Consider the following 25,044-nt stretch of genomic DNA (forward strand, 5'->3'; position numbering starts at 1 on the left):
TCTTTGTGTCTTCTGAACTATTACATTATTGTCTTCTATACCATTAATTGCTGAGAAAAAAATCTATTTATTACTAGTGGTACTACATTTACAAGTTACCTTAATCCCTGAGAATTATTTGGATGAATTGTGTGTGGATGATTCAGCTCTCTTCTGAATTTGGTCCCTTCAAGCTGTAGCCACCGTGTGCTGAGGATTCTGAAACTGGATGCTGTGCTCCAGATGCAATCTTGCAGTGCTGAGTGCATAGGCAGGATTGCTTCCCTCTCTGCCTCCTGCCAGCTGTACTGTTGCTGACTAAACAGCTTAGTGTGCAACTGGATACCTTTCAAGCAACAACACACTCACATTCAACTTGATGTTTACTAGGATCTCTCCGTAATTTTCATCAGGGTTGCTTTCTGTCCAGGTGGCACCTGTACTGCTCTGTTGCACAGACTTTGTCCCATGTGCAGGATTTGGCAGTTGCCTTTGACGTTCATGAAGTCCCTGTCAGCCCATTGCTCCAGCCTACTGGGGCCTTTCTGAAAAATACTGCTGTTCTTTAGTGTATCAGTATTCTTCCCTCTCTTGGTATCATCTGTGAACTTGCTGAGAGTATGCTCCATCAAATTGCTCAGGTCATTAATTGAAGTCATTAATTAAACAGTATCAGTCTCGCCTCAAAACACAAGGGAGCCGCTAATCCATGATTGCCAACTGGACATTCTATCTGCAAATCCACCAAGTCCTATGGTCCAACAAATTCTCTCAGTGTGTTGCTATCAATTTATTCAGTTCTCGCCTCAGCAGTTTCATTATAGAGATGTTGTGGGAGAACCTGATAAAGAACCTCCCAGCTACTAAAGATCAGCCTGACTGGCGGTGTAGATTCCTGCCAGGGTTCCCTGCCATGATACTTGAAATATGATAATTGCTTGCTTCACAGCAATGAACCTTTCTGGGCTGTTCCTGTCCACCAGAGCACCCTGCTCAGGTGTGCTGTCACCCTGTGTCTGTAATCCTGGCTCAGTGACTGTGCTCAGACTTCCAGTGTCTCAATAATTGAAGGAAAAGTGATCTGCAGAGCAATTAAGTAGAGCATTCTGTTGAACTACAGAGAGTATACAAATTTCATAGATACTTTCTGGTACATGAGGTATTAAGCTGTCTGTTCTTGCTTTTTCTCCTGTGTTGAGCCTTTAAGGAAGACTGAAGATGCACTGCTATGTTTGTAGTGCCCTGTACTACGAGAGTACTTCTGGGGACACAAACCCAGAAAATGGAGCAAACTGATAGTGGAATAAAAGCAGATGCTGTTCCTATTTCAGTTATTTCTGAGCTGCTTTATAGATTTCTTATAACTTACAGGTATTTTTTTCAGACACTATCCTGAGTTTCAATTCTAAAAAATCTAATGATCTCTTCAAAAGAGATTTCCAATTAAAAGTATTGCTTTAAAGAAGACCTGGAGATAAATGTGTTGCTTCCACTAGGAAGCATATGAGCATGTTTGCCCTTGGTGGCACTAATAGAAGTCCCTGTCGCTTATTAGGTAATACTGCAATGGAATAATTGGAAAATGGGATTTTGAATATTCTTTTAAAATCTGATGTATAAACAGAAGGTGCATTCTATAATTTAAGTGCATCATACAATGGAAATAACTAATGCTGAAATTTCTGAGTATAATTTGATACTTAGAAGAAGCTATGGAACAAGTGGAATATGCATTTGAAACAGTAGAATGTGGAGGTTGCAACTTGTTACAAAAACTAATGGAAAAATCAGTTTACTAAAGTAGGATGTGATTTAAAAGTCAGGTGTAGCCAGTTATTTACTTGTATGATAAATATTTTCCCCAAGAATTTATTTTCATTTTGAGGGTTACATTCCACCTAGCATTTTAGTGTCACTCTATCTTTAAAATTATGGATTTCTGAAATACATTCTGTGTAACTTATATATATGTAGGTTCCACCTAGCATTCACTAGCCTGACTTTAGTGTCTTTGTGTTGCTGCCTAGACCAGGTGTACCCTGCAGTTTGTGAACATGAGTGACTTTTTCTTTTATCTCTGTAGATGATGTGCTGCATACCTTGACTGGAGCCATGTCCCTATTGCGACGCTGTAGAGTGAATGCTGCTCTGACCATACAGCTCTTCTCCCAGCTGTTTCATTTTATCAACATGTGGCTTTTCAACCGATTAGTTACAGCCCCAGATTCAGGGTTATGTTCACATTACTGGGGAGCTATCGTTCGGCAACAGCTCGGCCACATTGAAGCCTGGGCAGAAAAACAAGGTTTAGAATTGGCTGCTGATTGCCACCTGAGCAGAATAGTGCAGGTGAGTGTATTTGTGATTAACACTTCTCACATGTTTGTATATTCAAAGAGAATATTTGCCTATGCTGTGTTTGTAGAAAATACCATGTGGACAAGTATAGCTTGTGTGAATCAGTCCTGGAACGTTGAGGTACCATTGAGGTAAAGACACAGACCATGTTTTCAGTAACGTTAACGTTTAACTTACAAGTGAAATGAATAGTAAACATGACTGTTAAATTTCCATTTATAAGACTGAGCTGTAACTATACAGAACAGTAGCTGAAAAATTGATATGATTCATTTATGACACATTTAGTATTAATTCATCTATTGGTACAGCAGGTGTATTTATTGTTTGTTTGAGGGCTGTTTATATTGCTTCTGTTACAAATCCGTCTTCTTGCTTCCTCTTTTCCTATCTCTTATCTAAAGAACATTTAGACACAAAGCTTAAGGTTTTATTTTGGTTTGAATTTGTCATCTGGGACTTTTTCCTCCCCTCTAGGCAACCACATTGCTTACCATGGACAAATACTCACATGCAGATGTTCCAAATATTAATAGTACTTGCTTTAAGCTGAATTCTCTGCAGCTACAAGCTTTGTTGCAGAATTATCACTGTGCTCCAGATGAACCTCTCATCCCAACAGTAAGTCTCTTCTATCACTCATTGAGCAGTTTTAGCATACCTGAGATTAAAAAAAACACTAGCTGTGAATAGCTATCTTCTCTTTGGTGGATGTACTTCACTGACTCAAGCAGGGTGTAAACAAGAATCTCTTACACTGACTTGGAAAGGAAGGTACCATTCTGTCTTGCACAGATTCAGAGAGGTGTCACTGCATCTTGCACCATTTGTCATGAAATACAGAAAGGTGCTAGAAGAGAGAACAGAGCACCCCTAAAATCTGGTTCTGTGTGTAACCAGAAGGAACAAAGTTTGATAATTTGTAGAAATCAAATGAAAGCATCAGAAACACTATGCTTTTTGACATGTAGGATGTAAGTATCCAGGGATCTTGAATCCCTTCGTACAAGCAGTGGACAGATTGTCCCTTGATTAACATATTAATACTTGGAATTTATATGTGTATGTATGTATAATGTTGCTTTTGGGACCATGTTTTTACCTTGATATTTAAGATGGCTGACTATTCTAAGTTTTATTCATGGCAAAATTTAATAGACAGGTGTGTTCCTTGCAGAATTGCAAAAAAACCATTCTTCAGGTAAACTTTGACTGTTCAGTGATCTCAGAAAAAAAAGGCAGAGGCTGTCTAATATTTATATAGCTGAATGCATTGTCTACAAAGTCCATCTTTTATTAACTTTGGATACATTTGTTTATTAAGTCACAAGCACTAATACAGCAGCTCAAAAGGTGTTGGGGGAATGGGAGAAAGGACTTGTAGCTTGGAGATGTGTTTATGTATTGGCTACCAAACTACAAAGTCTTCACTGAAGAACATAACCTATATTACCTGTTTACACATAAGGAGTATTGTATAATAATAATAATAATATTGATATTAATAATACACAGTTGCTGGATTATTATTGTTATTATTATATTAAGAACATGCACTGCAAGTTTGGAAAATACTGAGGTAAAAATAAGAGCTTCTGTCACATTTGCTAATATAATTATCTATGGGATTTCATGAAATAAAGCAATGCAGTGTACTGACTGTACATAGCAGAGCCAAAGAAGTTTTATATCTGGTAGTTTATTTTTCAAATTGTTTTTTCTTGCAATCTTAGCATCTTCTTAATGTAAGGTTTTTTAACGTAATGAAATGATCCCTTTTTAGTAACAACCTCTTTCTGCCTTCCGTGCAGGAATTGATAGAGAATGTAGTAACTGTCGCAGAAAACACGGCTGACGAACTTGCTCGCAGCGATGGCCGAGAAGTCCAGCTGGAAGAGGATCCTGACTTACAGCTACCTTTTCTTTTACCAGAAGATGGCTATTCCTGTGATGTTGTCAGAAATGTTCCAAGTGGTTTACAAGAATTTTTAGATCCACTCTGTCAAAGAGGTTAGTTCTTTAGTTGTTTAACAATGGTCTGTGTAGCAAACACAGAATGCAGAATATATTTTAGTTAAGTGTAAGCCACTTTGTGTATGATTCGGTCTTTTTATGCTATGTTCTTCAAGTGCCTGCTTTTGCAAGCCATTAAAATTACTAAGGTTTTTTTAATCCCTACCCTTTCTCCCTGTCCCTTTCTTTAACTTTCAAGGTTCTACGTAAGCAGTGCTGAGTTACTAGTGCCTGCTGAAACATTGTTTTGCCTTTGCTCCAAAACTTTTGATTTTTAAAATTAATGTAAATTGAATAGTTAAAATATTTTTTTTTACCTATCAGCAGCTTCCATGTAACACTGAAAAACTCCATGAGCTTAAAATAACTCTTTGGCTGCTGATCAGTGTAAGAATTTATGATTTGGGCATTTGTACTCCAACAGAATTTCAGATAACAAGTAGATGATGGATCTTGTGGTTGCATGAAATTTTCTTAAACTTGCAAAAGTAAAGCAGGAGATCTGTCTGACCATTTACAGTAAATGAACATGCTATAATCTTTATTTGGTGCTACTTAATTTTATTAGAATTTCTTAATTTTCTGCTTAAAAGCAGTTGTTTGTAAAACTTGTACAGGAATGTCAAGGTAAATAAGAGGCTGTAGCAGAGGAGACTATTAAAAACGCAGACTTGCTCTATACTACAGTGAATCTTTGCAATTATTGCTTCCAACTTAGGTTATAGAAAAGCTGTATTCTTCATTTAAAAGAAAAGTAAGACTGTTTTGAATGTCTAGTGAGTAACAGAGAATGTAGTTTTGAGACTAAAGGAGACTAGTAGAATAAATTCTTTAATTAGTAAGTATAATTCAGTTGCCATACAAATGGCTGTATATTCATTATGAGTGAGGCTTTTTAATGCCTATGTTCAAAATTTTACTTTTTTCAGTATCCCTTAAATTATGCTGAGAGACTTTTTGGAGTGAAACAATAAAAACTGAACTGCTGAAAAATGGTCTTTATGAGGAGGAGAATATCATATATTTGGATGGAGTGATTAATAATTTCTGTGTGATGTGTCTTCTCAGTGTCCCTGATTTAGGAGAAAATGTTGGATATTTTTGACCTGGTCTGGCTTCTTTTTCAAAATTCTTGGAATTTTTCAAATAGCAAAAAGTACATCAAACTAAATACCTGTTAATTGCAGTGCTGTATTTAAAACCATAATTCGTGCAGGCAAAGTTCTCCTCTGCTAAATCTATGCTAAGGCTAGTTAGCTATACCCTCTGCAAAGTAGATTTCTGTTAGCACTGTTTTAATCAGAGTTCTGGTAGTTTGTATTCTAAAAGTTTATTTGGTGTTTCATGTCTGAATCTGGTTGGTTAAAGCAATATTTTGCATCCCCAGAGTTTTCTATGAGCTTGCAGTGTTTTTAAATAAGTATGTTTCTCAGAAGCAAAAGCTGTAGAGCTATAGGATTTTGTAGGTAATAGCATAAAATTGCAGCAAAGCCCTTAATGGCTTTTACACATCAATGAATGTGAAAAGATGAATACTATTTTATTTTAATTAGTCTCTTGAGAAAATACCATTACTATATTGATGTTACTTTTTCTTTTAGGTTTTTGTAGACTAACACCTCATCCACGGTCACCAGGCACATGGACAATATACTTTGAAGGCGCAGATTATGAAAGTCACCTGTCCCACGAGAATGCTGAGCTGGTAAGTATTGATTCAGTGAATAATTGTCAACTGCAGTCTTGGCAAAGCATTGAGCTTTATGTGATCAGTTTTAGTCCTTTTTAGGAAGAATAGGCTCATTGTTAAACATGTAGTTCATCAGTCAGTTGGCACATTTAGGGAACTGTTTGGAGATTTTTTTGAGTCAATGTTTTTCTAGGCTGTAGCATGATTATAGTTTTCACATAAGCAAACTTTGTCATATTCCCCCCATTTGAGACTAAACAGTGAAGAAATTTATTTTAAACACAGGCAAAAAAATATATGGACATGGATCTATAAATAACTTAGGAATGGAACTGCAGGCTGCTTTTATTTCTAAATTGGCAGTTACCAACCAAATATTTAGTATTAAGTTCTAGTCTGGTCCTTTTTCGTGGGAAAAAAAAAAATCGTTAGTTTTTCTTTACATTATATTTACTAAAAAGGGTCTCACTTCACTGCAAGGTAAGGAATTTTTTCTTCTCTGTTAAAAGGCTTTGTTTGTTTGTTTTGTGGTGGACTTTTTCTGCTTGTCTGTTTGAATATCAAAAGTTACAGAATAGCTCGGTTTTGGAAAGATGGTGGCTTTATGTGAAATAACTTTTAGAGCAACTAAACAGAAATAGAGCAACTAAACAGAAATAGTGTCATATTTTAAATTAGTATTTTCAGCTTAAAAACTACTTGCATTTCTAATACTTAATCACAAAGTACTAATTTTTTTTTAATTACTCTCCTTGGCTTATATTTTTACTTGTCATGGGTCTTGTAGAACTTGCGGTTATGTTTCAGTATGAATACAAGCTAATGTGCTCCAACTGACATTCTTCAGCTAATGAAGAGTGTGATGAAAACTTTCTGAGTTGAGGAACTGGCAATATTGAAAGATAAAATTATTGAACATGTTTGGGGACTGGCTGTATTCAAGAGTACTCAGAAGTGACATTTTTTTGAACTTTACTCATAGCTTTAACTCTGCCTTTGAAATTAATTGGCATCTTAATAATAATCATCATGAAGTGCTAAAAATCTAGCTCTCTGTGTAGATCACCCTCACCTTTGTAATAGGGGCCTACAGAGTCTAAACTCCAGTTTTCGTTAAGTGACCACAGTTTTATAGACCTGTTACATTTTAATTTGTGATTCATTAATAATCTCTTTACTGAATTAAAGAAGGAGGAACAATGAGTAGACCTCCAAGTTTCAGCAGTGTGATATAACACAGCTGTAGTACTTAATATGAGTCCTTACTAATTAAATGTTAGATATCCCAGCTGTAGAATAGATACCAGATACGTTACTTGGGATGTGAGACCTGCTGCTCTAACAAAGTAGTTTTGTTTGTAATGAACTATTTTGCTTAGTTACTTTCCTAGCCTGGCAGTGAATATGAACTACTGAATTTTTTCTTCTTTCCCCTTCGGTGTTTGATAGGCTCAGCCTTTGAGGAAAGAACCTGAAATTATCACTGTAACACTAAAAAAACAAAATGGAATGGGACTGAGCATTGTTGCTGCCAAGGTATGGAAGTCAGTTTGTTTAAGTCTTACTGAGAAAATCTTCTGTTTTTATCAGCCTACTGTGGAAAATGTTAATGGAAAATGGCTATTTCCCTTGAGTTGGGTGTGCACATTCTGTTGCTCGTGCTTTTCTTCTGATTGGGGAATGTTTCTGTAATATACACAGATGTGGACAATACAAATGAAAACATAATATGCATGTAGTTATTAGGACGTTTCAATTCAAACCTCTGCTACAGGTTTTTTCAGAGCCAAAAATTAGCAGTGTTATTAAGCAGAATTAATAAACAGGTGTATTTAGTCACTTCTGCTGAAAATAAAGAAGTAAACACAAAGAATCTGTGTGTGGGCTCACTGATGAATAAACAAAACAACTCAAATGTATACATTAAAGTTTGAATACTTTCTGCCATGAAGACACACCTTTTCTTTTGCACAGTGTAGAGGTGCAAGAATGGCTTCAGTTTTGTTTCTTTACAGTAGAGACCTACAGCGTAATAGCCAAAATTGTGTGTGCATGCTGTAGCTAGTAGCACTACGTAGTAATGTATAGAATGCACATACAGCTCCAGCCACCAGATGGAAGACTCCACTAGTTGGTTGGTTTTGCTGTATTAACTGACTCAGATAGCAGACATCATCTTTCGAGTTTAAAACTTGTTATAAATTATGCAATGGTGATACTCAAAAGTCTTTGTTGTGATTACGTAGCGTACAATAGATGGAACAAGTCTTTCCTAATGTCTCTTCACTGTGTAGTATGTGAAACTTCAGAATACTGTGATACTCCTTGGCACTCAGTTCATGAGCTGAAAACATGATTAAGTTAGCTCACACAGTTGATTGCTTCTAAACAGCACTGTTTGGTTTGTGGGTTTTTTTTTTTTTTTTTTTTTTTTTTTTTTTTACAACTTTCACTCATTTCATGGTGTGTTCTTGAAATGGTAATCTTGCATGGTATCAGCTTTTAAGAATGATTTCTGACAGCTGTAAAGGAATACCTGGTGTCAGGTGTGTAGTGCTAAATCAGCAGTTATTGAGGAAACAGTTCAGGATCTGAAAAATTAACTCAATATTCTGCTCTGATTTTAGTGGAGTGGGTTAATAACTTGAGAAGCAAACACTTTATCTTGATACTGGATTAAATATGTATCAGATTTGTGACTGTCATCTGCATTTCTGTTGAATGTTTTAAAATGTGTCATGGAAATTTATTTTTTTTTCACTTTACTCTGTGAAATCTGATTTCTCATTTAGAGTGAAACAGCATATTACAGGGAGGAAAGTTTCCTTTTTCATTGGAGCTGGCTGGCTTCTAGATGTTGATTTAACAATGGATATTTAGCTTCCATTAGCAGTATGTAGCAGTGCTACTGGTCAGTGTGTAAGCTTGATCTGAATGTTTTTTACGAGTTATTTACATTATTTCTTTATCATGATCAGTCACAGAAGGATCGGTTTCCATCTGCACAGTTGCAGAAACACTGGTTCAGGCAGTCATATTTCATCTTAACTGCTGTGTGCTGCCCTAATATTGGAATTCTGATATAAAAACAGTTATGTTTTAAATCTTGGTCTGAAATAAGTAAGAAACAGATTTTTTGAGTGTTGTTGTATGTCCAGTAGGAACTTCTGCTTAATATGAAGTCATCAGAATGTTCATTGGATAGAAATTATCACATTCATTGTTTGAAACAAGTTGCTGTAGTAGTTAGGTAGGATTATTTTCAAGAGGTTCAAAATTGCTTACTGTGAGTAATTATCAGCATGTTTTTTCTGTAATAGGCTTCATTAAAAAATAGAGCAAAGAAGAATACAAAGAAATACATAAGTGTTAATTTTCTCAATCTGGTCAGAGCAGAACAGCTTAGAGAATTGAGTGAGTGTGACTGAGAAGCTAGCAAGGGTTGGTGCATGTTTTCTTTCAGTTCCTTATATTGTTGATATATACTAGTATTTTTTTTCTACAGTGTCTCAAGCAGTTTATCTTCTAGCAGCATAAAAGTTAAAATTCTCATTTTTAACTTTGAAAATGCAGGAAGAAATCCAATAAACTATTTTTTAAAATTTTCTAAACATTAACTGGATGGAATACCTGAAATGAGAGGAAGAGGCAAGTATGAGAATAGAGTCAGATTTTTCTAAGCTTTCTGATAATAAACGGTTGGCTCTTAAGTGCTCATAAAGTTGAAGAAATGAAAGCTCATGCTTTCAGAAGTTCCTAGTTGCTGCTGCCTGCACAGGAGCCCAGTTTGATGGCTGACCCAGTTGTGTTTAATTGAACTGTTGGCTTCCACAGTGATTGGGAAGGGCTGTAGCAGTAGAAAATGCAGCTGGTCAGCAGGCCCTGCTCCAACCAGTGAAGGACAACCCTGAATCTGTTTAGCTTTTGTTAGGAAGACAGTTCTTTTCCTGAGATGTGACAGAATACTCGCTGTGAGAATACCTTTGCATGTCAGCGCTGACCTGCCTTTCTTGTTACGTTTGACGGGGCTTCTCATACTTGTCATGGGCTTTGGATGAAGTTTGTTAACATGGAGCTTGATGATATTCTAGAGGTGGACAAAATGGGCAGATTCTCAGAAGATCATAAAGAAAAATAATACCAATGGACTGCTTTTCTTCTTTCTACCCATTGCAAAAAAATGTGCGCTTTCCTAGTAAATCTGTGCTCATCTCTGAGGAAACATCTAAAAAACTTGTAATCTAATAATACTTTGAATTTTTATTAGTTTTGTGGTTTTATTAGCTTAAAGTCTGTGCCAATTAAGAGTTTCTAATGACAAAATTAGAAGTCATACCTTAAATAAGACCTTTACACCAAATGTTCCTAATTATCGACTGATTGTTATACCTTCTCTTCCGCAATCAAAAAACAAGGATTGAAGCAAATGTTGTACAAGCAGAGAAGGGATGCAACTTGCATTGAAAGGCTGTGCACTTACTTATTCCTGTGACAGAAGTATCACCTTGGGATACTAGGTGATTGCAAACATCTGTACATTAATGTAAATAAACCCAAGACAAAATCTGAAGAAGTGAGTCAAGGAGTGTATTAAAGTGTTAGGTCCCTGGGGAATCCTGTGTTGGATCCTCTTCCCACCTAGAGATAGGTAAAAAGTTGTAAGTGCATTACTTCTTTCACTTTCTAGTCACAGTTACTTGTATTTTAGTTAATTAGAAGTTTTAAATGCCTGCCAGGAGTGCCAGAGAGAGTAGAAATTCAGTGCATCACCTAATTCACCTCACTTTGGTGTCCTCTGAGGCAGGACAGCCCCTCTGAGCAGGCATGGAGTAAATGCATATCCTATATGCAAACATAGCAGAGAAAACAAGTTTACTTATGAAACAGCTGTTAGCTTCCAGAGCAGTGTAAACAGTGGTGTGCTTGTTTGGGTTTTTTTATAAATTGAGAAAATATCTAACAGCAATTCTTAAACTGACTGCTTTAAACCAATTTTTATTTTTATTTAGAATTAAACTGTATAGCTTCATATGTGATCCAGAAGAATAACTTCTTGTTCTGCCCTTTGGTAGATATTGGATGTTTTCTTACAGTAGTACCCTGTAGCTTTATTAGCAATAGCTTTTGTAATAGGTATATGGAAATGTAGTTGGTAGGAGTGGTCGGGCAGGGGGAACGGGGAACAGTGTTGCTTTTTGAGGTTGTGTGCAGACTTTGGTTGATCTAACCCTGAAAGATGTTTTGATGTTAAAAGCTGCCAGACTCCCAACCACATTGTGGTTAAGTTTTTATGAAATCCAGATGATTTGGAAGCTGCGTGTGCATGCAGTTTACTTTAAAAATATATCACTTTTTTGGAGGCTTTCACATGTGACTTCTTAGCCATCTGTGGGCCAGCACATTACTTCCTGTTTAATTTGGAGGTTTTTTTGTCTTTAGTAAAAAAGGGCTCCCTTTTTGTTTTTTCTAGCAGTTTTCAGAGTTTAATAAAGCCTCTAAAGTAACTGGAAGTCAGAACAGCATAACTGATTACGTAAGAGTCTGAATATTGTATTGGTTATAGCTGGTGTTGATAAATGCTACACTGTGTCATAGCATCGAGCTCCGAGTTATCTTGATGGGTATCTTGGAAAATCCAGCAGACTAGAGCTGGTGGTTGCTGTTGAGGGCTGGAAGAGAAGTGGAGAATTGTTTTTTTTCTTTCAAGGATCTGTAGTCCCGGAGATCAAAATGTGGTTTTCTGTTGTTGGAAGAACAGAATCCATGGTAAGTCCGTTCAGGTTTCTGTTGGGACTGTTTTTCTCTGAAGTTTTACTATCCCTGTACTTTTTTCCTGCTCTCTTGCCTGTTTAAACCTGCCAGTAGTTATTTGTTCATGTAGCAACTATGTAATACAGCATGCAGTTAAATATAGTCAGATGTTAGTAGCTAACTTTCTAAAATCTAGAAAGAAAAAACTAATTTTTTATCTTGTTCTTCATATGTACTCGGGAAATTTTTGGAAGTGACTATTAATATTTAAAGTTTTAGGTGTGATAACTACTGTTTTACAGTGCCAGAGCATGAATAGCATGACCTGTGATCTGTTTACTTGTCATATTAGTTGGCTTTAATCCAGGTTCCTCTAAAAGTCTGTTTTCCTCTTATAAAATCTTAGTAGAATAATTAAAATCGATGTCCCAAACAGTGTAAGATTTTTAATGCCCTCTAGACTCTTCTGAAAAGACCAGAACATGCAAATTTGTTGCAGTTAGGATATCTCATTCAACTGTTTGCAGAGGAGAAGCATTTAAATTCTGTTTTTAGGTTACTACTGCACGAAAGAAAGGATTCCCATGTTCTACAGGAACCATAGAGCAAGTTTTGTTGATGAATCTTTGCATGCTGGTTATACTCATTAGTGTATTGTGATTTAGTTCTTAAAAGTATGGCACACTTCAGCTTCTTGTCCAGTCATCTTTTAGTGGTATAAACAGTAAAAGTTGTCTTAAAATATATACAAAGACCTTAAAATACATATGTTTATGACCCCGCTGGCACATAAATCAGAGTGTATTTTCTAGGATTTTCTTAACAGGTAGTGAGATTAAGTAGTGCTTACTGAAATAGTATGAAAGGAGATAAGGTGTTTCTTTTTTTAATAGAAGCATTTTAAACATGAGTATGACAGTTAAGCAGTAAATATTCCAGGGAACAGGCTCACTGTTCTAAAAACAAGTATGTAACAGCTTACCCATAAATAATTTTCATTATTTGGCAACCTTGTTTGTTCTTAAGTAAGTTAAATGATTCTAAATTGCTTTAATTTCTAAACCATTGTTTGTCATTTTATATTTAGCAGTCAGTTCAAGGTGTTAAATTTAAGGAGTTTTTGAGACTACGGGAATATCAATTTTGATGTAAAATTTTTCTGAAGGTTTTTTCCTACAAATGTCTTGTAGGAGATCCATTTAGAAGTATCAGGTTTAAACATTCATTTAATTATTTTTTCCCAAAATTGAAAATTATGCTTATAGTTAATTATAACAATATTGAAATGTGCATCTCTAACCTGTCTTTGCAAATATAGACAGTTGATAGGATTTTTTTTTACTTTGTTAGCTTTTTACATGTGTTCTAGGTCTTAAGATTTCAGATACCTCAGGATTTGAAGTCTTCCTGAGACTGTGTGTTCTGAGTATTTAAGTAAATTTTCTGGCAGCATTCATGCTTTCCTCCCAGCATGAATTAATTGAAATGTTTCAGTAATAAGATTTAAAACTGTTTTGTGAAGGTTGGTGTTGGGTTTTTTTTTTGGTGGTGTTTTTTTTTTACTGTTCAGTACTAATTCACCTCAGTAGTCTAAACTACTGGTGTTGCCTTAGCAGGCTTCTTAGGAGTACTTTAGGGAAAATACAGTATATAATTCTCATTTCCAGAACAGATTTCTCAGTCTCATGGAAATAAAATAGTATATAGGTGGCCAGTTTAGTCTTCATCACGAACAAATAAGTAGCAGTGTGTTAGCAATTTGCCTGGTTTTTGTTGATTCCTAACTTCCAGCAGAGTTTTTGCTTAAATTTTGGTGCCCTATAGATGTTGTACAAAATTTCGTTAGTGCTTTTATGTGTTGTGTAAAATCTGAAGGTCACACCATCACAACATGATTGTTCTTAGTAGCTGTGAGATCTCAGCTCTGCTCAAGTGGAGTGAGTTTTATCTTATTTATTCACGCATATTTAGATTGATACTGCAAATAGGCGACCCAGACATGGTCACCTTAGGCCTTCTGAAAGAAAGTGAGTTTTAAAATTCATGTGCCATTTCCTCATTGCACTAATACCCTGTGTATGCAGGCACTTCTTGGCATGCCTGCTAAAACTGTAGTGCACATACACTGTAGCTAGAATACCTGTACCAGACTTCATTAAATTCTGGTATTGTAATGACTTTGAAAATTCTGTTCAGATACACGTTAATACAACTTTTTTTTTCCCCCCTACTATTAATGACAAAGACTTTTGTTTTGGAACTTAGTAAGTTCTGTATTGACATTTTTCTGTATGAGTAATACTCTCAGTTGGAGTAGAAATTTAGGTGCTTAATAGTATGTGTTAGTGTACACACTGATCCTGGATTATGCTGTATCCATCTGAAACTGCAGAGCCTGCATTATGTGGAAGTTAATGCTCAGGGGTTTGTGGGTTGTAATTTATCCTTAGCTATAGAGGCAAGTGCCATTTTTTGGAAAAGTGCAGAGATACAGGGTGGGGTTTTTTCCAAAGTAAATTGCCCAGTGTGTCTTCCCTGTAAAGCCCAATGCAGACATAATGAAGCTGAAACATACGATCAGAATTGACTTACCGAGGAAGAGCATCACAGAACCTGCAGTACAACTTGTAGGTTTGTACATAACCCGAGTAGCCCTTAGCGTGTCAGTGTTCGTGGAATATTTATAGCAAATGTACGTTAGAAACTTAACCCTTGTCTGGTGAAATAGAGCTCAAGCAATATATTTTCCTTGAGCTCAGTGAAAGGTTTTTCCTTTGAAACAAAAGGGAAGTAAAATCAAACAGGCTCATGTATTTAATTTCTTTTTTGAAAATTAAGAGTGCCTTTAATGCATTTATAGAATATGCAGCATTTATAATAATAAAGAAGATTTCTTTTTACAGAAAGGTTAAAAAAGAATAATGAACAAAATTTGCGTAGTCTTTTATGAATGTTGTATATGAAACCTTTTGCATTTACTTACCACTTTTCCCATTTCATAAGAGTAAGAGTAAAGTAAAATAAGTTAGGAACTGTTGCATACTTGATTTCAATCTTAGAATGAAATGGTAGGCCAGTTGCATTCCTGGAGCATGAGAGAAATCATGCTGCTGTAAATTTATATATTTCTGTTTAGCACAGAGAATGCTCGAGCTCTTTGTGTCTGTCCCTGCTTCCCATGCTGAACAGTGTTAAAATCCCCAAACAACTCCATATGCACAAGAGTACCGTAATTTGTTAACGCTGTTTCAGGAGGTCCATTTCAGAACATCTTGAGTTGTCCTGTGAAAAGCACATTTAGAAGATGAGAGTATATTCACTTGCTTGCTGTGTGCAAGTCAGTCTTGATTGCAAACATATTAAAAAGTAACACGTAGCCCTTATTCCATTAAAAATAACAACAAAACACTTCAGTCTTTTCTCTGTACTCCCTTAGAGGTTTCTTGTATGCAGAGCATCTGGGTACATCAGACATAAAGTTTCTGGGTTGTTGGATGTTTGAGGAGTCGGATGTACTGCTGCCAATCTCCCTTTTTTTCCTCTGAGTAGTAAGACACTTTTCATCTGTTTTTTCCACTCAGTGCAATTTAAAGCTGCTGTGGAATGGATCATAGCAGTTAAATGCTTAATTTCTTTACCTGCTGAATAATGTTGATCATCACCAAAGTTTGAACTTATTTGCCCACTTGTGACTGTACTTTGTCTAGCTCCAGAAACATTTGGGTTTTGACCCCTGACATGGAGGAGTATGTGAGAGGGGAAAGCAGAAGTAAGTTGTATGTAGAGCATGGGTCAGTTTTAAAATTATTTTTAAGTCAGGATACAACATGACTGAGTGCAGCTGTAGTCACAGCTGACAGATCAGTTTTAGATACAGTAGGCTGGTTCACCTCATTTATATTTGAAAAGTATTTTCTCTAATGATGACATATTTCCAAAGTGTCTTCATTGGTCTTGAAGAAGCACAGGCTTTAGCTTTCTCTGACAAAGTGGGATTTTTCTGATTTTCAAGTCGAGAAATTTTGCCCTTGCTAGAGGCGGGATCAGTAGCTACAAAGTTGGTCTTTCTCCTGCCTCTGGGTCCACAGCAAGTAGTTCAGTGAGTCTTAGTATGTTTGGTACCTAAAGTAGATAAAATATGTATTCACCCAGATAGAACCTAAAGAACTCAGGCTGCTTTATATATGTGAGTGTTTGGGTGGTCAAAACCCCTTGCTTTTGCCTCCTAGAGAGTGAATTTGTAAATTTGCTGCATAGTTTAGTAAGCTGTTGTTTTTTAAAAGGTTTAGCAGCTTGGGTTATTTAATTGCTTCTAGACTAATTACTTGCCAGGGCAGTCAGAGTGAGACTTGATTCTGTTCCATAAACTTGCGTTTGAGGATGTTTATTACAACTTGCAGAGATCTTCTATGTAAGCTTAAGAATCTGGAATCAGGAATTAGCCTTGATAAAAATCAGTCAACTACTCTGAGTGTAGGCAGATAAAAGATTTCAGGCTGGTATCAGGCTTAATAAGCTACATTTCTATGCTATTTTCTTTAAACACATTCTATTCGCACACAGTTGATTCATCCTATATTATAAAATACCACAGAAGCTTATCTGACTTGGGAAAACTGTCAGCTGTAAAACATTATGAGACATCCAAGATACCTTCAGTAAGGTATTTTTACGTATATGTGCACATATATGAGTAATACCTACATTATTAAAATAAAATCTTATTTCATATTTGCATAAATATGAAAAACCCAAGAAAATCTTGAAAATTACTTATTTTAAAAGATTTATGGTTACGTGAACTACTGGAGTATTTTGACATGTAGTCTTGGTATCTGAAGCTACTTAAATTGGAGTATTACTTGAAATGGTTGGTGACTGTATGACACTTCTGTGGATTCAAATTGGAGAGTGAAGATACTTTCAGTTCAGGACTACTTTTTCATTTTACTATTTATGTGAAATGTGAAACCATTTATACATATATGTACTTAAGAGAAATGTACATTTCTATATTGAAAGATCGTTAGGAAGACATTTTATGGAAATGAAAGCCAGCTTTTAATACAGCTAACATTTTTTTTAAAAAATGAAGGGTATGTTTTTAGTCAGGTGTGGTTTTGCCAGTCTTCACTGGAAGCTGTTCGTTGCTCCAGTTTCATCAGAGTGATAAACAAAGTACGTGAAGCTCAATGGGTGTGGGCAAAAGAGGCTTCAGAACAAGTAATGACAAGACCTTCCTGTTAATTGCCTGGAGCAGCACCGGTTTGGTTAGGTACTGTACTGCAGATCTGCTCTGCAGATGCATAGTTTTTCCTTAATTACGTAATACAATTCTACTGGTATTTTTAACAACTGGAAAAGTGTTTTTATAATAGTTTTTGTACTTCTAGTTCTCATTATAGGTATTGAAATCCAGGTCATTTTACAGGTCTCCTAGAACTTCAAGAGTATTGCTAACCTCACAGAAAGCACAGCTGGTTTGTGATGCACCTGTGTTTTGTGGGGCATGATGTGTGGGGATGGGAGTAGTTCAACTGTTAAGAGGTTAGCACCTGGACAACATATGGACCTTCACTCTCTCTCATTCTTTACACTGGGATGCTGGTGGGGCTGTGTGATGCCTCAGCATCTCCAAGCCATCATTCTGCAGGTGGCAGGTCCCAATGAGCATGTCACAGCATGGGTGGCTCGCCTGGGAATGGAGCTGCATAGCGACTCTCACTAGAACGTTGTTTTCACCATGCCTTTACGTCTGCTTGTCCTGGCAAATACCAAATGGGAAGGAGGAGCAGGCAGAATTTCTTCTGCCTGCTTTTAATGCTTCTGTGGTGACTCACAAGTTCATGGATAGCTGTGGTGCTGCCATTGAGAGGTCTGTCAGATATTCTTGTTGCTCAAACTGTGCCTTTTCTATACAGTTGCACTATATGGTGTGTTCTGATTTTAATGGCCGATGGAATGTATGTGAGCCAGAGTTTCCTGTGTCTCTTACTGACAAGGAAGTTTCATAAATTTCATCTCCTGACAGCAACACTAGCAATAAAATCTGTTCTCCTTAACTACTCTCATTAAATCTGTCATGTTTATTAATTCGTTATTGTGGTACTTTTGTACATCCTCAGTTTTATATCCTCCTGATGTAGGACTAGCAGTTTCTTTTTTTAGATTGCTGTAATTTATCTTGTTCTTATCTTCATTGGTCTGAATACTCTATAGAAGGAGCTGAGATGGTTTGTTTTGGCTGGGTGTTTTTTGATGCTGCTTTGTTTATTTCTACAGTTTTCATAGTGATATTTTTAAGCAAATACAATATTTTGGGCACAGTTCTTTTAGAGGAAGGAGGGGCTTGCAAACAATTACGGGCTACAGTGTACTGATCTATTACAACTGGATGTAATGGAAAAGGACTTCTTAGGCTATCTCAAAAACTGAGGTTAGATTACATTATACAGCTTGGTCCTTTGGCTTTGTTAACATGACAGAATTTTTTGGAGTTAAGCAGAAAACGATACCAGGCTTAAAAGGGCCAAACACAACTTTGGACAACAGGTATGAAATCTTTGTGTAGCATTGTCTCAGCTGAGCTTGTCTTTTTATGCATTAAAATTGTCTTGGCTCTGTGGTATCAAATTAGTTTTCCTTCCATCCTCCTGCTCCCAGTGAATTTGTAGGATTTTTTTTTTTTTTTGAGATTGAAGTCTGTGTGACTTGAAGAATGAAAATCCTATAAACAAATGTAATAATAGGGGGAAGTTGTTTATTTTCTTCACCTTTCATATTCTGTTTTGAGTGAGGTACTGTAGTGGTTAGTTGTTTTTTTCCCCTGCCCTGTGTCAGTGCCATCTTAAATATAATTTATCAGCATTCTAGAGGCTGAAGTTGTGCTCACCTGAGGTCCCAAAATTTGCTCTTAAGCTGCTATGGATTGACTTAGTTGCATGAGTTCTCAGAACTCTTCCAACCTTTCAGGCCCTTCAGAAAAGTAATTCAGTTAATTTGTTTGTTTGTTAATTCAGTGAATTCTTAACTGAGTTCCTTTATGAAAGGCGGAATGTCCTGGGATCTAGCTCAGGTTTTCCAGTTGTGCTACTGCTGTTTAGAAGACAATTATAAGTGAAGGTTTACAGAGTCTTTGTTACATCTTAATTTCCCAAATATGAGTACTTAGCAAGCACTTTTCCTGAATTAATTGAGAAGAATATATGTGTGTCCATGTATAAGAGCACATTTGTCAGTATATAGTAATGTTATTTAGGTATGTTAAAAAAAATGTTCTCTCAGGTGAGACTTTAATGTCAGCTTTAATTGTTGAATTTTAATGGGTTTTTTGTTGGCTCCAGTCTGTCTGAATTCATTAATCTCCAAGATAAAAAGTAATGTTTTTTAAAAAGAACTGGAAGCTCTTGCTGCAGTTCCAGCTTCCAGCTGGTTAACTGTTCTCTGCTCCACAGTCGTATTTTCAGGTGAAGTTAGGTTTGTGTGGACTCTGCAACTCATTGCCTGTAAGCAGTACTGATGGGAAACTCAACAATCATCATCATCATCATCCATATGTCTAATAAACCTTCTTGGTGTTTTATTTCCTTGCTGCCTTTATTTATTTGTTTGTTTGTTTGTTTGTTTATTGCCTTAGTTTGTAATTTTAGACTCCATCTTATAAGATTTTTCTAAACATGTTTTTGTTCTGTGATAAGAACTATTTCAAACTAGCCTGCCTTGTAAAAAAAATAAAGCTACTCCTCTTTTCTAAAAGCTTCCCTATCTTCCTTCAGTCCCACTTTAAATATTGTCAAACCCTATAGGGGGCCACATGGATGAAATAAAGGTAGAGCTAAGAAAAATAGAACTCCTGGTGAGTTTTAATCTCTGGATTTATCTCTGGATTTATTGACAGTGTTTCATACCTCAGTTTTTCATTTATCCTCTTGTAGCTCCTTTTATTCTAGCTCTCAGTAAGGGAGGGCTCCTTGTTTATATAGTTTTTACAAGGTAGTGGTCACTTGAATATTTTCCCATACATCCTTTTCTTCATTTAGGTTTAGAATAAAGACCCAAGTTACCATTCTAAACAGCCTTCTGTATGCAGAAGTGTCCTGTGTTTATTTTTACCTCCCAAGTAGGATTAGAAAATCTTCTAAAATCCAGTTATTAAAATTCCAGTTAAATGGAAAAGTTGTCCTTTGTCATAGAATTCCATCCTGTAAACCACAGCAAATTTAGGATTAATTATTCTCATACTCTGACTGAACTTGCAAACGCAGTGTGTTAACATCTTTCAACTTGTGCTGTTTTAAAACATTTAATTGCTTCTTAAGATAAGTGTGAGATCATTAAAAAAATCTTTATACAAGTATTGCATCTCATGCAAATGTGTGGCTTCATCTTGGGTACTGGATCTAATAGATTGCCTCAGTTTCCCCCATGTGTTGGCTTTATGCATCTTAAAGATGAATAAGCCCCAAGCATGGAGAAGATTATTTTCAAGAATCTTTTCATGTTTTGCCTCAGAGACCTAACAAAGCTTTCTGTAAAAAATGGGGGGGGGCAGGAACATGACATTTTTATCTCATTGTGCAGTTACATGAGTAAAAATACATTGTGTTTTTTAGCTGAATGCATTTTCATCAGTTCTATATGAGTCATTCATCTCCATCCCTTGCTAAAGTTAAGGAGTTTTTTTACATTTAGAAGGAGAATGGGTGGGAATTGGCAAAATTGGGAGCGCTTGCCATGCAGGTGTTCAAAAGCTTAAAATGAAGATATTTTCCACTGTGTAGTTTACTTCTCTGTGTGGGAATCTGCATGTATGTGTGTGTTCGTTTTGCAATTGTTTTGGGGCTCAGCTCCCATTAGAATACAGTTGTTTTGCAGGCACTATACAGAGCTGCTTGAAAAGTCAATAGGTGAGCTATAGTAGGATTTAGGAATTTCAAATGGTTTAAGTTTTTGGGTTAAAAATAACATTATTCACCAAATAATGGAATTGAATCTCCCTTAATGATCAAGGCCCCTCCTAGCAACCTCCTTTCCTGCACTGTTATGAACAGTCACGATGTGCCGAAAACAATTTAGGGAAGCGGATCAAGTTGAAAACAAAGCTTGTATTTGGGAGGAGGGGATCAGCTAAGCCTTCAGCCAGGTCTGTCATGGGACCTGCCACAACACAGTAGTGCCTGCTCAGCTCCAAGTGTGAGACAACATGAGAGCAGACAGGTGGGTTTCTTCCTGTATAAGTGCACTGTTACTGTCATTGTAATTAATTTTTTATTGTAGTATTTGAAAAATCCTGAAATGTGTGATTAGTGCGTCACTGCTGGCGTCCGAACTAGTTCTCTCTGCTTTATGCACTTTATTTGTGCATAAATGTTTCTGTGTACTGATTATTTAACTGAATTGTAAAAGCACAGAATGGAGATGTTTCCCACACTGAAGCTTAGGTCTGAGGTACTTCAGGTATCAGCATTTTTAAATCAGCATGTTCCCTTCTTCAGTCACCAGTTCACTATTTGTTGAATTCTGTTCAGCTAGTGTCTTCTTTACAGAACCTTTTTCCCCCTGGGATTCTGTTTCCGCTATGCATTGTAAAAGTAGGTATCATTTAGAGGTCTTCAGAGTAGTGTTATGGTCAGTTCAGGAATATTGTCACCCAGGTGAACTGAAGCAGCGGTAGTAGTTTAGTGGGTTTTTCCCTTAAATTATTACTTAAAGGGGAGGATTTCCCAAATTTTTCCTCCAAAGTGTATCTTTTACTTTCTGCAAGGATTGTGGAAAAAAGTTGTATCAAGTGTGAAAGGAAATGGGTAGATTGGTAGCGTTAGAGAGTATGGTACGGTGGATGAGGCTTTTTAAAATACAAAATATCTTACATTATTTTTTGAAAACGACTTAAAAAGGTTTTTGCCATTTTGTATTTAGTTATGTATATTTGAGGAAATATGCTGTAGGTTTCAATATGTTAATCTCGGAGAAAGGAATAAGCCATCTCTTCATGCTTACTGCATTCTTGCTTTCCACAGTCATCTGACTCCTTTACAGTTGCCTTCTTCTGTTTGGACTAAAAGCCACATGGATACACATGCTTCTGGTATCAAGGATTGGAGAAAATTAAATGAAGTGAAAAGAAGGTTTATCATATTTTTATTACTGACATACACATGTTATTGCTCTTTTTTATTTGTGGGGGAATAGTTTTAATTATGTTGACCTTCACATTCCTTTGAAAGAAAAACAGTTTAATAAGTAGTTCACAGAGAAATCTGTTTTATTGTAAAGTCAGTAAATGAAAACAGGAAAATCCATGTGGCGTGTATGAGAATTTTATTCACTTTGGACTTCAGTATGCATGGCTACATATTAAGAACCTTTTCATATTTCTAGTAATTGCATATTTCCTTTCTAATGCAGCCTGCTGGAAGGTAGAACCAAAGCAAAATCAAGATTGTTTCAACAGAAATTAGGAATTCGAATTCAAGTTACTGTAAAGCTTAGGGTAAATTTGAAGGGAAGATGATGAGTTGATTTTAAGGGTATTCAATGAGAACTCTTCCCAAGCTTTTGAAAGCACATGCATATCATTAGAAACATGTTAAATGACATGTGAATTAGAGGAGAAGCTCACTGGTCCTAATAAGACATAAATAGATGTGGTAACTGATAAAGGTGGGGTTTTTAATGTAATCTGAACAGAGATTTATTTTAAAATAATTTTTATGCTTTCAAAATGCATTAGTTTTATATTTAAGTGAGAAGACTTGGAGCTAAGACATCTGCTTATAACTTCCTTTAAGAGAACAGGAAAGAGATTGACAAACTGTATAGACATCATAAAAAAACATTGGAAAAGAAGTAATGAGGAGTAAAATATCAGCTGCTTTGAATCATAATGAATTACTGTCAGGGTTAGAGTATAGATGCAGTTAGACCAAAAATCCAACTGATACAGTGTCTTCCAGCTGTGATGCCTTTAGCCAAAGAACGTAACAAAAACAAGTGTAGGATCTTTCTCTCCTGTGAGAAAAGGCTGGGAGAATTGGGATTGTTCAGCCAGAAGAGAAGGCCCCAGAGTAACCTTATTGTGGCCTTCCAGCACCTAAAGGAGGTGAGCCAGACAACTGCAGAGGGACTTGTTAGATGGGCAAGACAAGGGGGAATGGCTTTAAACTGAAAAAGAATAAGTTTAGATTAGTCAGAAGAATGATCTAATGACCATCATTAGATGGTCAGAAGAAATTTCTTTACTGTGAGGGTGTTGAGGGATTGGAACTGGTTACTTGACTAAGTGGTGGATGCCCCATCCCTGCAAGTGTTCAAGGCCAAGCTGAATGGCACTCTGAGCAACCCGCTCTAATGGAAGCTGTCCCTGCCTGTGCAAAGGGGGTTAGAGCCAGATGGTCTTTAAGGTTCTTTTCTACCCAAACTATTCTGTGGTTCATCCTGGTTGCTAGATTTTTGTAATTTCAGAGTACATTCTATCTGTTGGGGGGGGGCGGTTATGTTGCTTGTTTGGTTGTTTTTTTCTCTAAAGCCTCGAAGGGCCCTACTGCGAATCTCGGATTCTTTGGCATCTTTCAGCAGTCTTGTTCCTGGCTGTTTCCCAATTTAATTATGAAATCCTATGGAAAATGTTTTGCAGGGCAGAGGTTTGTTGCATTTTGTTTGTGTTTCACTATTTAAAACATGCTAGATGTGATAGGAGAAGTAAGAAAGTGTTTTCTACTGGCTGATTAGAGAGATGATAAATAGTTCTATCAGTGTAACTCATAATCACATTGGCCTTCAGTTCCTTGATTGTTGCTGAGTTGAGGAACCCATGTCTGCTTAGTTGGTTCTCTCAAGAAAGGTATTCCATGTTTCTGATGATTCTTGTTATCCCCTGAACCTTATGGTTCTGTTAGCGTCATTTTGTAAGGGAATAATCAGAATTCTAAACAGTTCTGTAAATGTGACCGTTTTAGATTTTTAGTGACCATGGTGGTTTCTGCTTTGTTCTTTTCTGTTCTGCAGATTTCTGAGCTGGTATAAGATAGCTCTAAAACCAGTGACTAAACTTTAGGAGTTAAAGTCAGTTTAGAAACCACTCTTATGAGTATTTGTACAATTGAAAATGTTTATTTCATCATTATCTGCAATATAAGACACATATCATGGGTTTATACAGAAGGTTACAACTTTGTTTAATGTGCAATAAGAATCATAATCGAGCATGAGAAAGGTGATGTATATGGATGAATATAGTTTCTGATGCAGTACATGAGTACCAAAGTTGTGTGATTAATGTGTGCACTGTTTCAAGTGGCAGTGCTCTTCCAGAGGTTTGCTTGTTTTTACCTAATTTTTGTATGATATAGATCTTTGTCTGAATTTCTGGACCTAAGGGGAAGAGATTCCTGCTAGCATCCTTTGAAGTTAGGACTGAATAAAAATGCTGTCAATTCCAGGTAGCTTCAGAGGAGTCTGTTCATCCTTGGTCAGTGTGGCCACCAAGAAAAGCTGCTGTTTGGTTCCTCCAATGGCAGATGTGATGCATGAGGTTATAACTGCAAGGGTGGGTGGGTGAGTTGCTGTTGATTCTTTTGCCCGTTGGAATTCAAGGAGCTTGCTTGCGGTATATTCAGTGGCTGGAGGCAGAGGAAGTGACATATAAATGCTATAATTTTCAGTTCCCAGCAAGGGAAAGGTAGTAAGTGGTTCTGCCAACAGTGCCCTGATGGGAACCAGCACCTTAGAAGGTTGAAACATTACCTCACATTTGAACCAGTGAAGTACATCTTCACCCCATTACTGCTCCAGTGTTCAGCATCATGGGATCCATCTCCAACTCTTGGTTTTGACTTTTCTGACATATTTTCTATTTGGCACGTTTAGTTACAATATTGTTTGCCTTTTTTTGGAACGCATTTGAGCATGGTGAACAGCACATTCATTTAGGGCTCCTTTGCAAACTTCCGTTCCTTCTGAAAACTAAGAGCTTTTGATACATTATTGAAGCTGGTATTAATACAAAAGAACAAGTTCTTTCTTGCTGTGTGTCACCTTGAAGTCTTGAAGAGCTCCTGCTAAAAGATCTTGTGATGTCCATCTTAGCAGTCTAGGTGTTCAGCTAGATAATCCTTCCTCATGTACATCTTGGTTGCTTGGGGGAAAGAGATTTGTGAAGCATGATTTCATTTTCCATTACATTTATCTATCTAGCTCTCTTCTGACTTGTGTTTCTCATAACTTTAGCCGATTTTTCTAGTATAAAGTTAAAA

The 25,044-nt window shown here is 36.5% G+C and overlaps 1 protein-coding gene across 24 annotated transcripts in view; it reads left to right on the forward strand.

Moving 5' to 3' along the window:
* Positions 1–25,044, forward strand: part of AFDN (afadin, adherens junction formation factor) — a 116,671-nt gene that overhangs the window by 67,425 nt on the left and 24,202 nt on the right. For all 24 annotated transcript variants that reach the window (XR_005700179.2, XR_005700183.2, XR_005700184.2 and 21 more), the window contains 5 exons: positions 2,063–2,328; positions 2,815–2,958; positions 4,149–4,347; positions 5,952–6,055; positions 7,490–7,576. Coding sequence is in view for 13 of the 24 variants with exons in the window: in XM_040059965.2 (XP_039915899.1) it covers positions 2,063–2,328; positions 2,815–2,958; positions 4,149–4,347; positions 5,952–6,055; positions 7,490–7,576 (800 nt within the window). In the remaining 11 variants the exon portion in view is untranslated. The remainder of the gene's footprint in view (positions 1–2,062; positions 2,329–2,814; positions 2,959–4,148; positions 4,348–5,951; positions 6,056–7,489; positions 7,577–25,044) is intronic.

The sequence above is a fragment of the Hirundo rustica genome, chromosome 3, assembly GCF_015227805.2.
Source record: "Hirundo rustica isolate bHirRus1 chromosome 3, bHirRus1.pri.v3, whole genome shotgun sequence".
Classification (NCBI taxonomy): domain Eukaryota; kingdom Metazoa; phylum Chordata; class Aves; order Passeriformes; family Hirundinidae; genus Hirundo; species Hirundo rustica.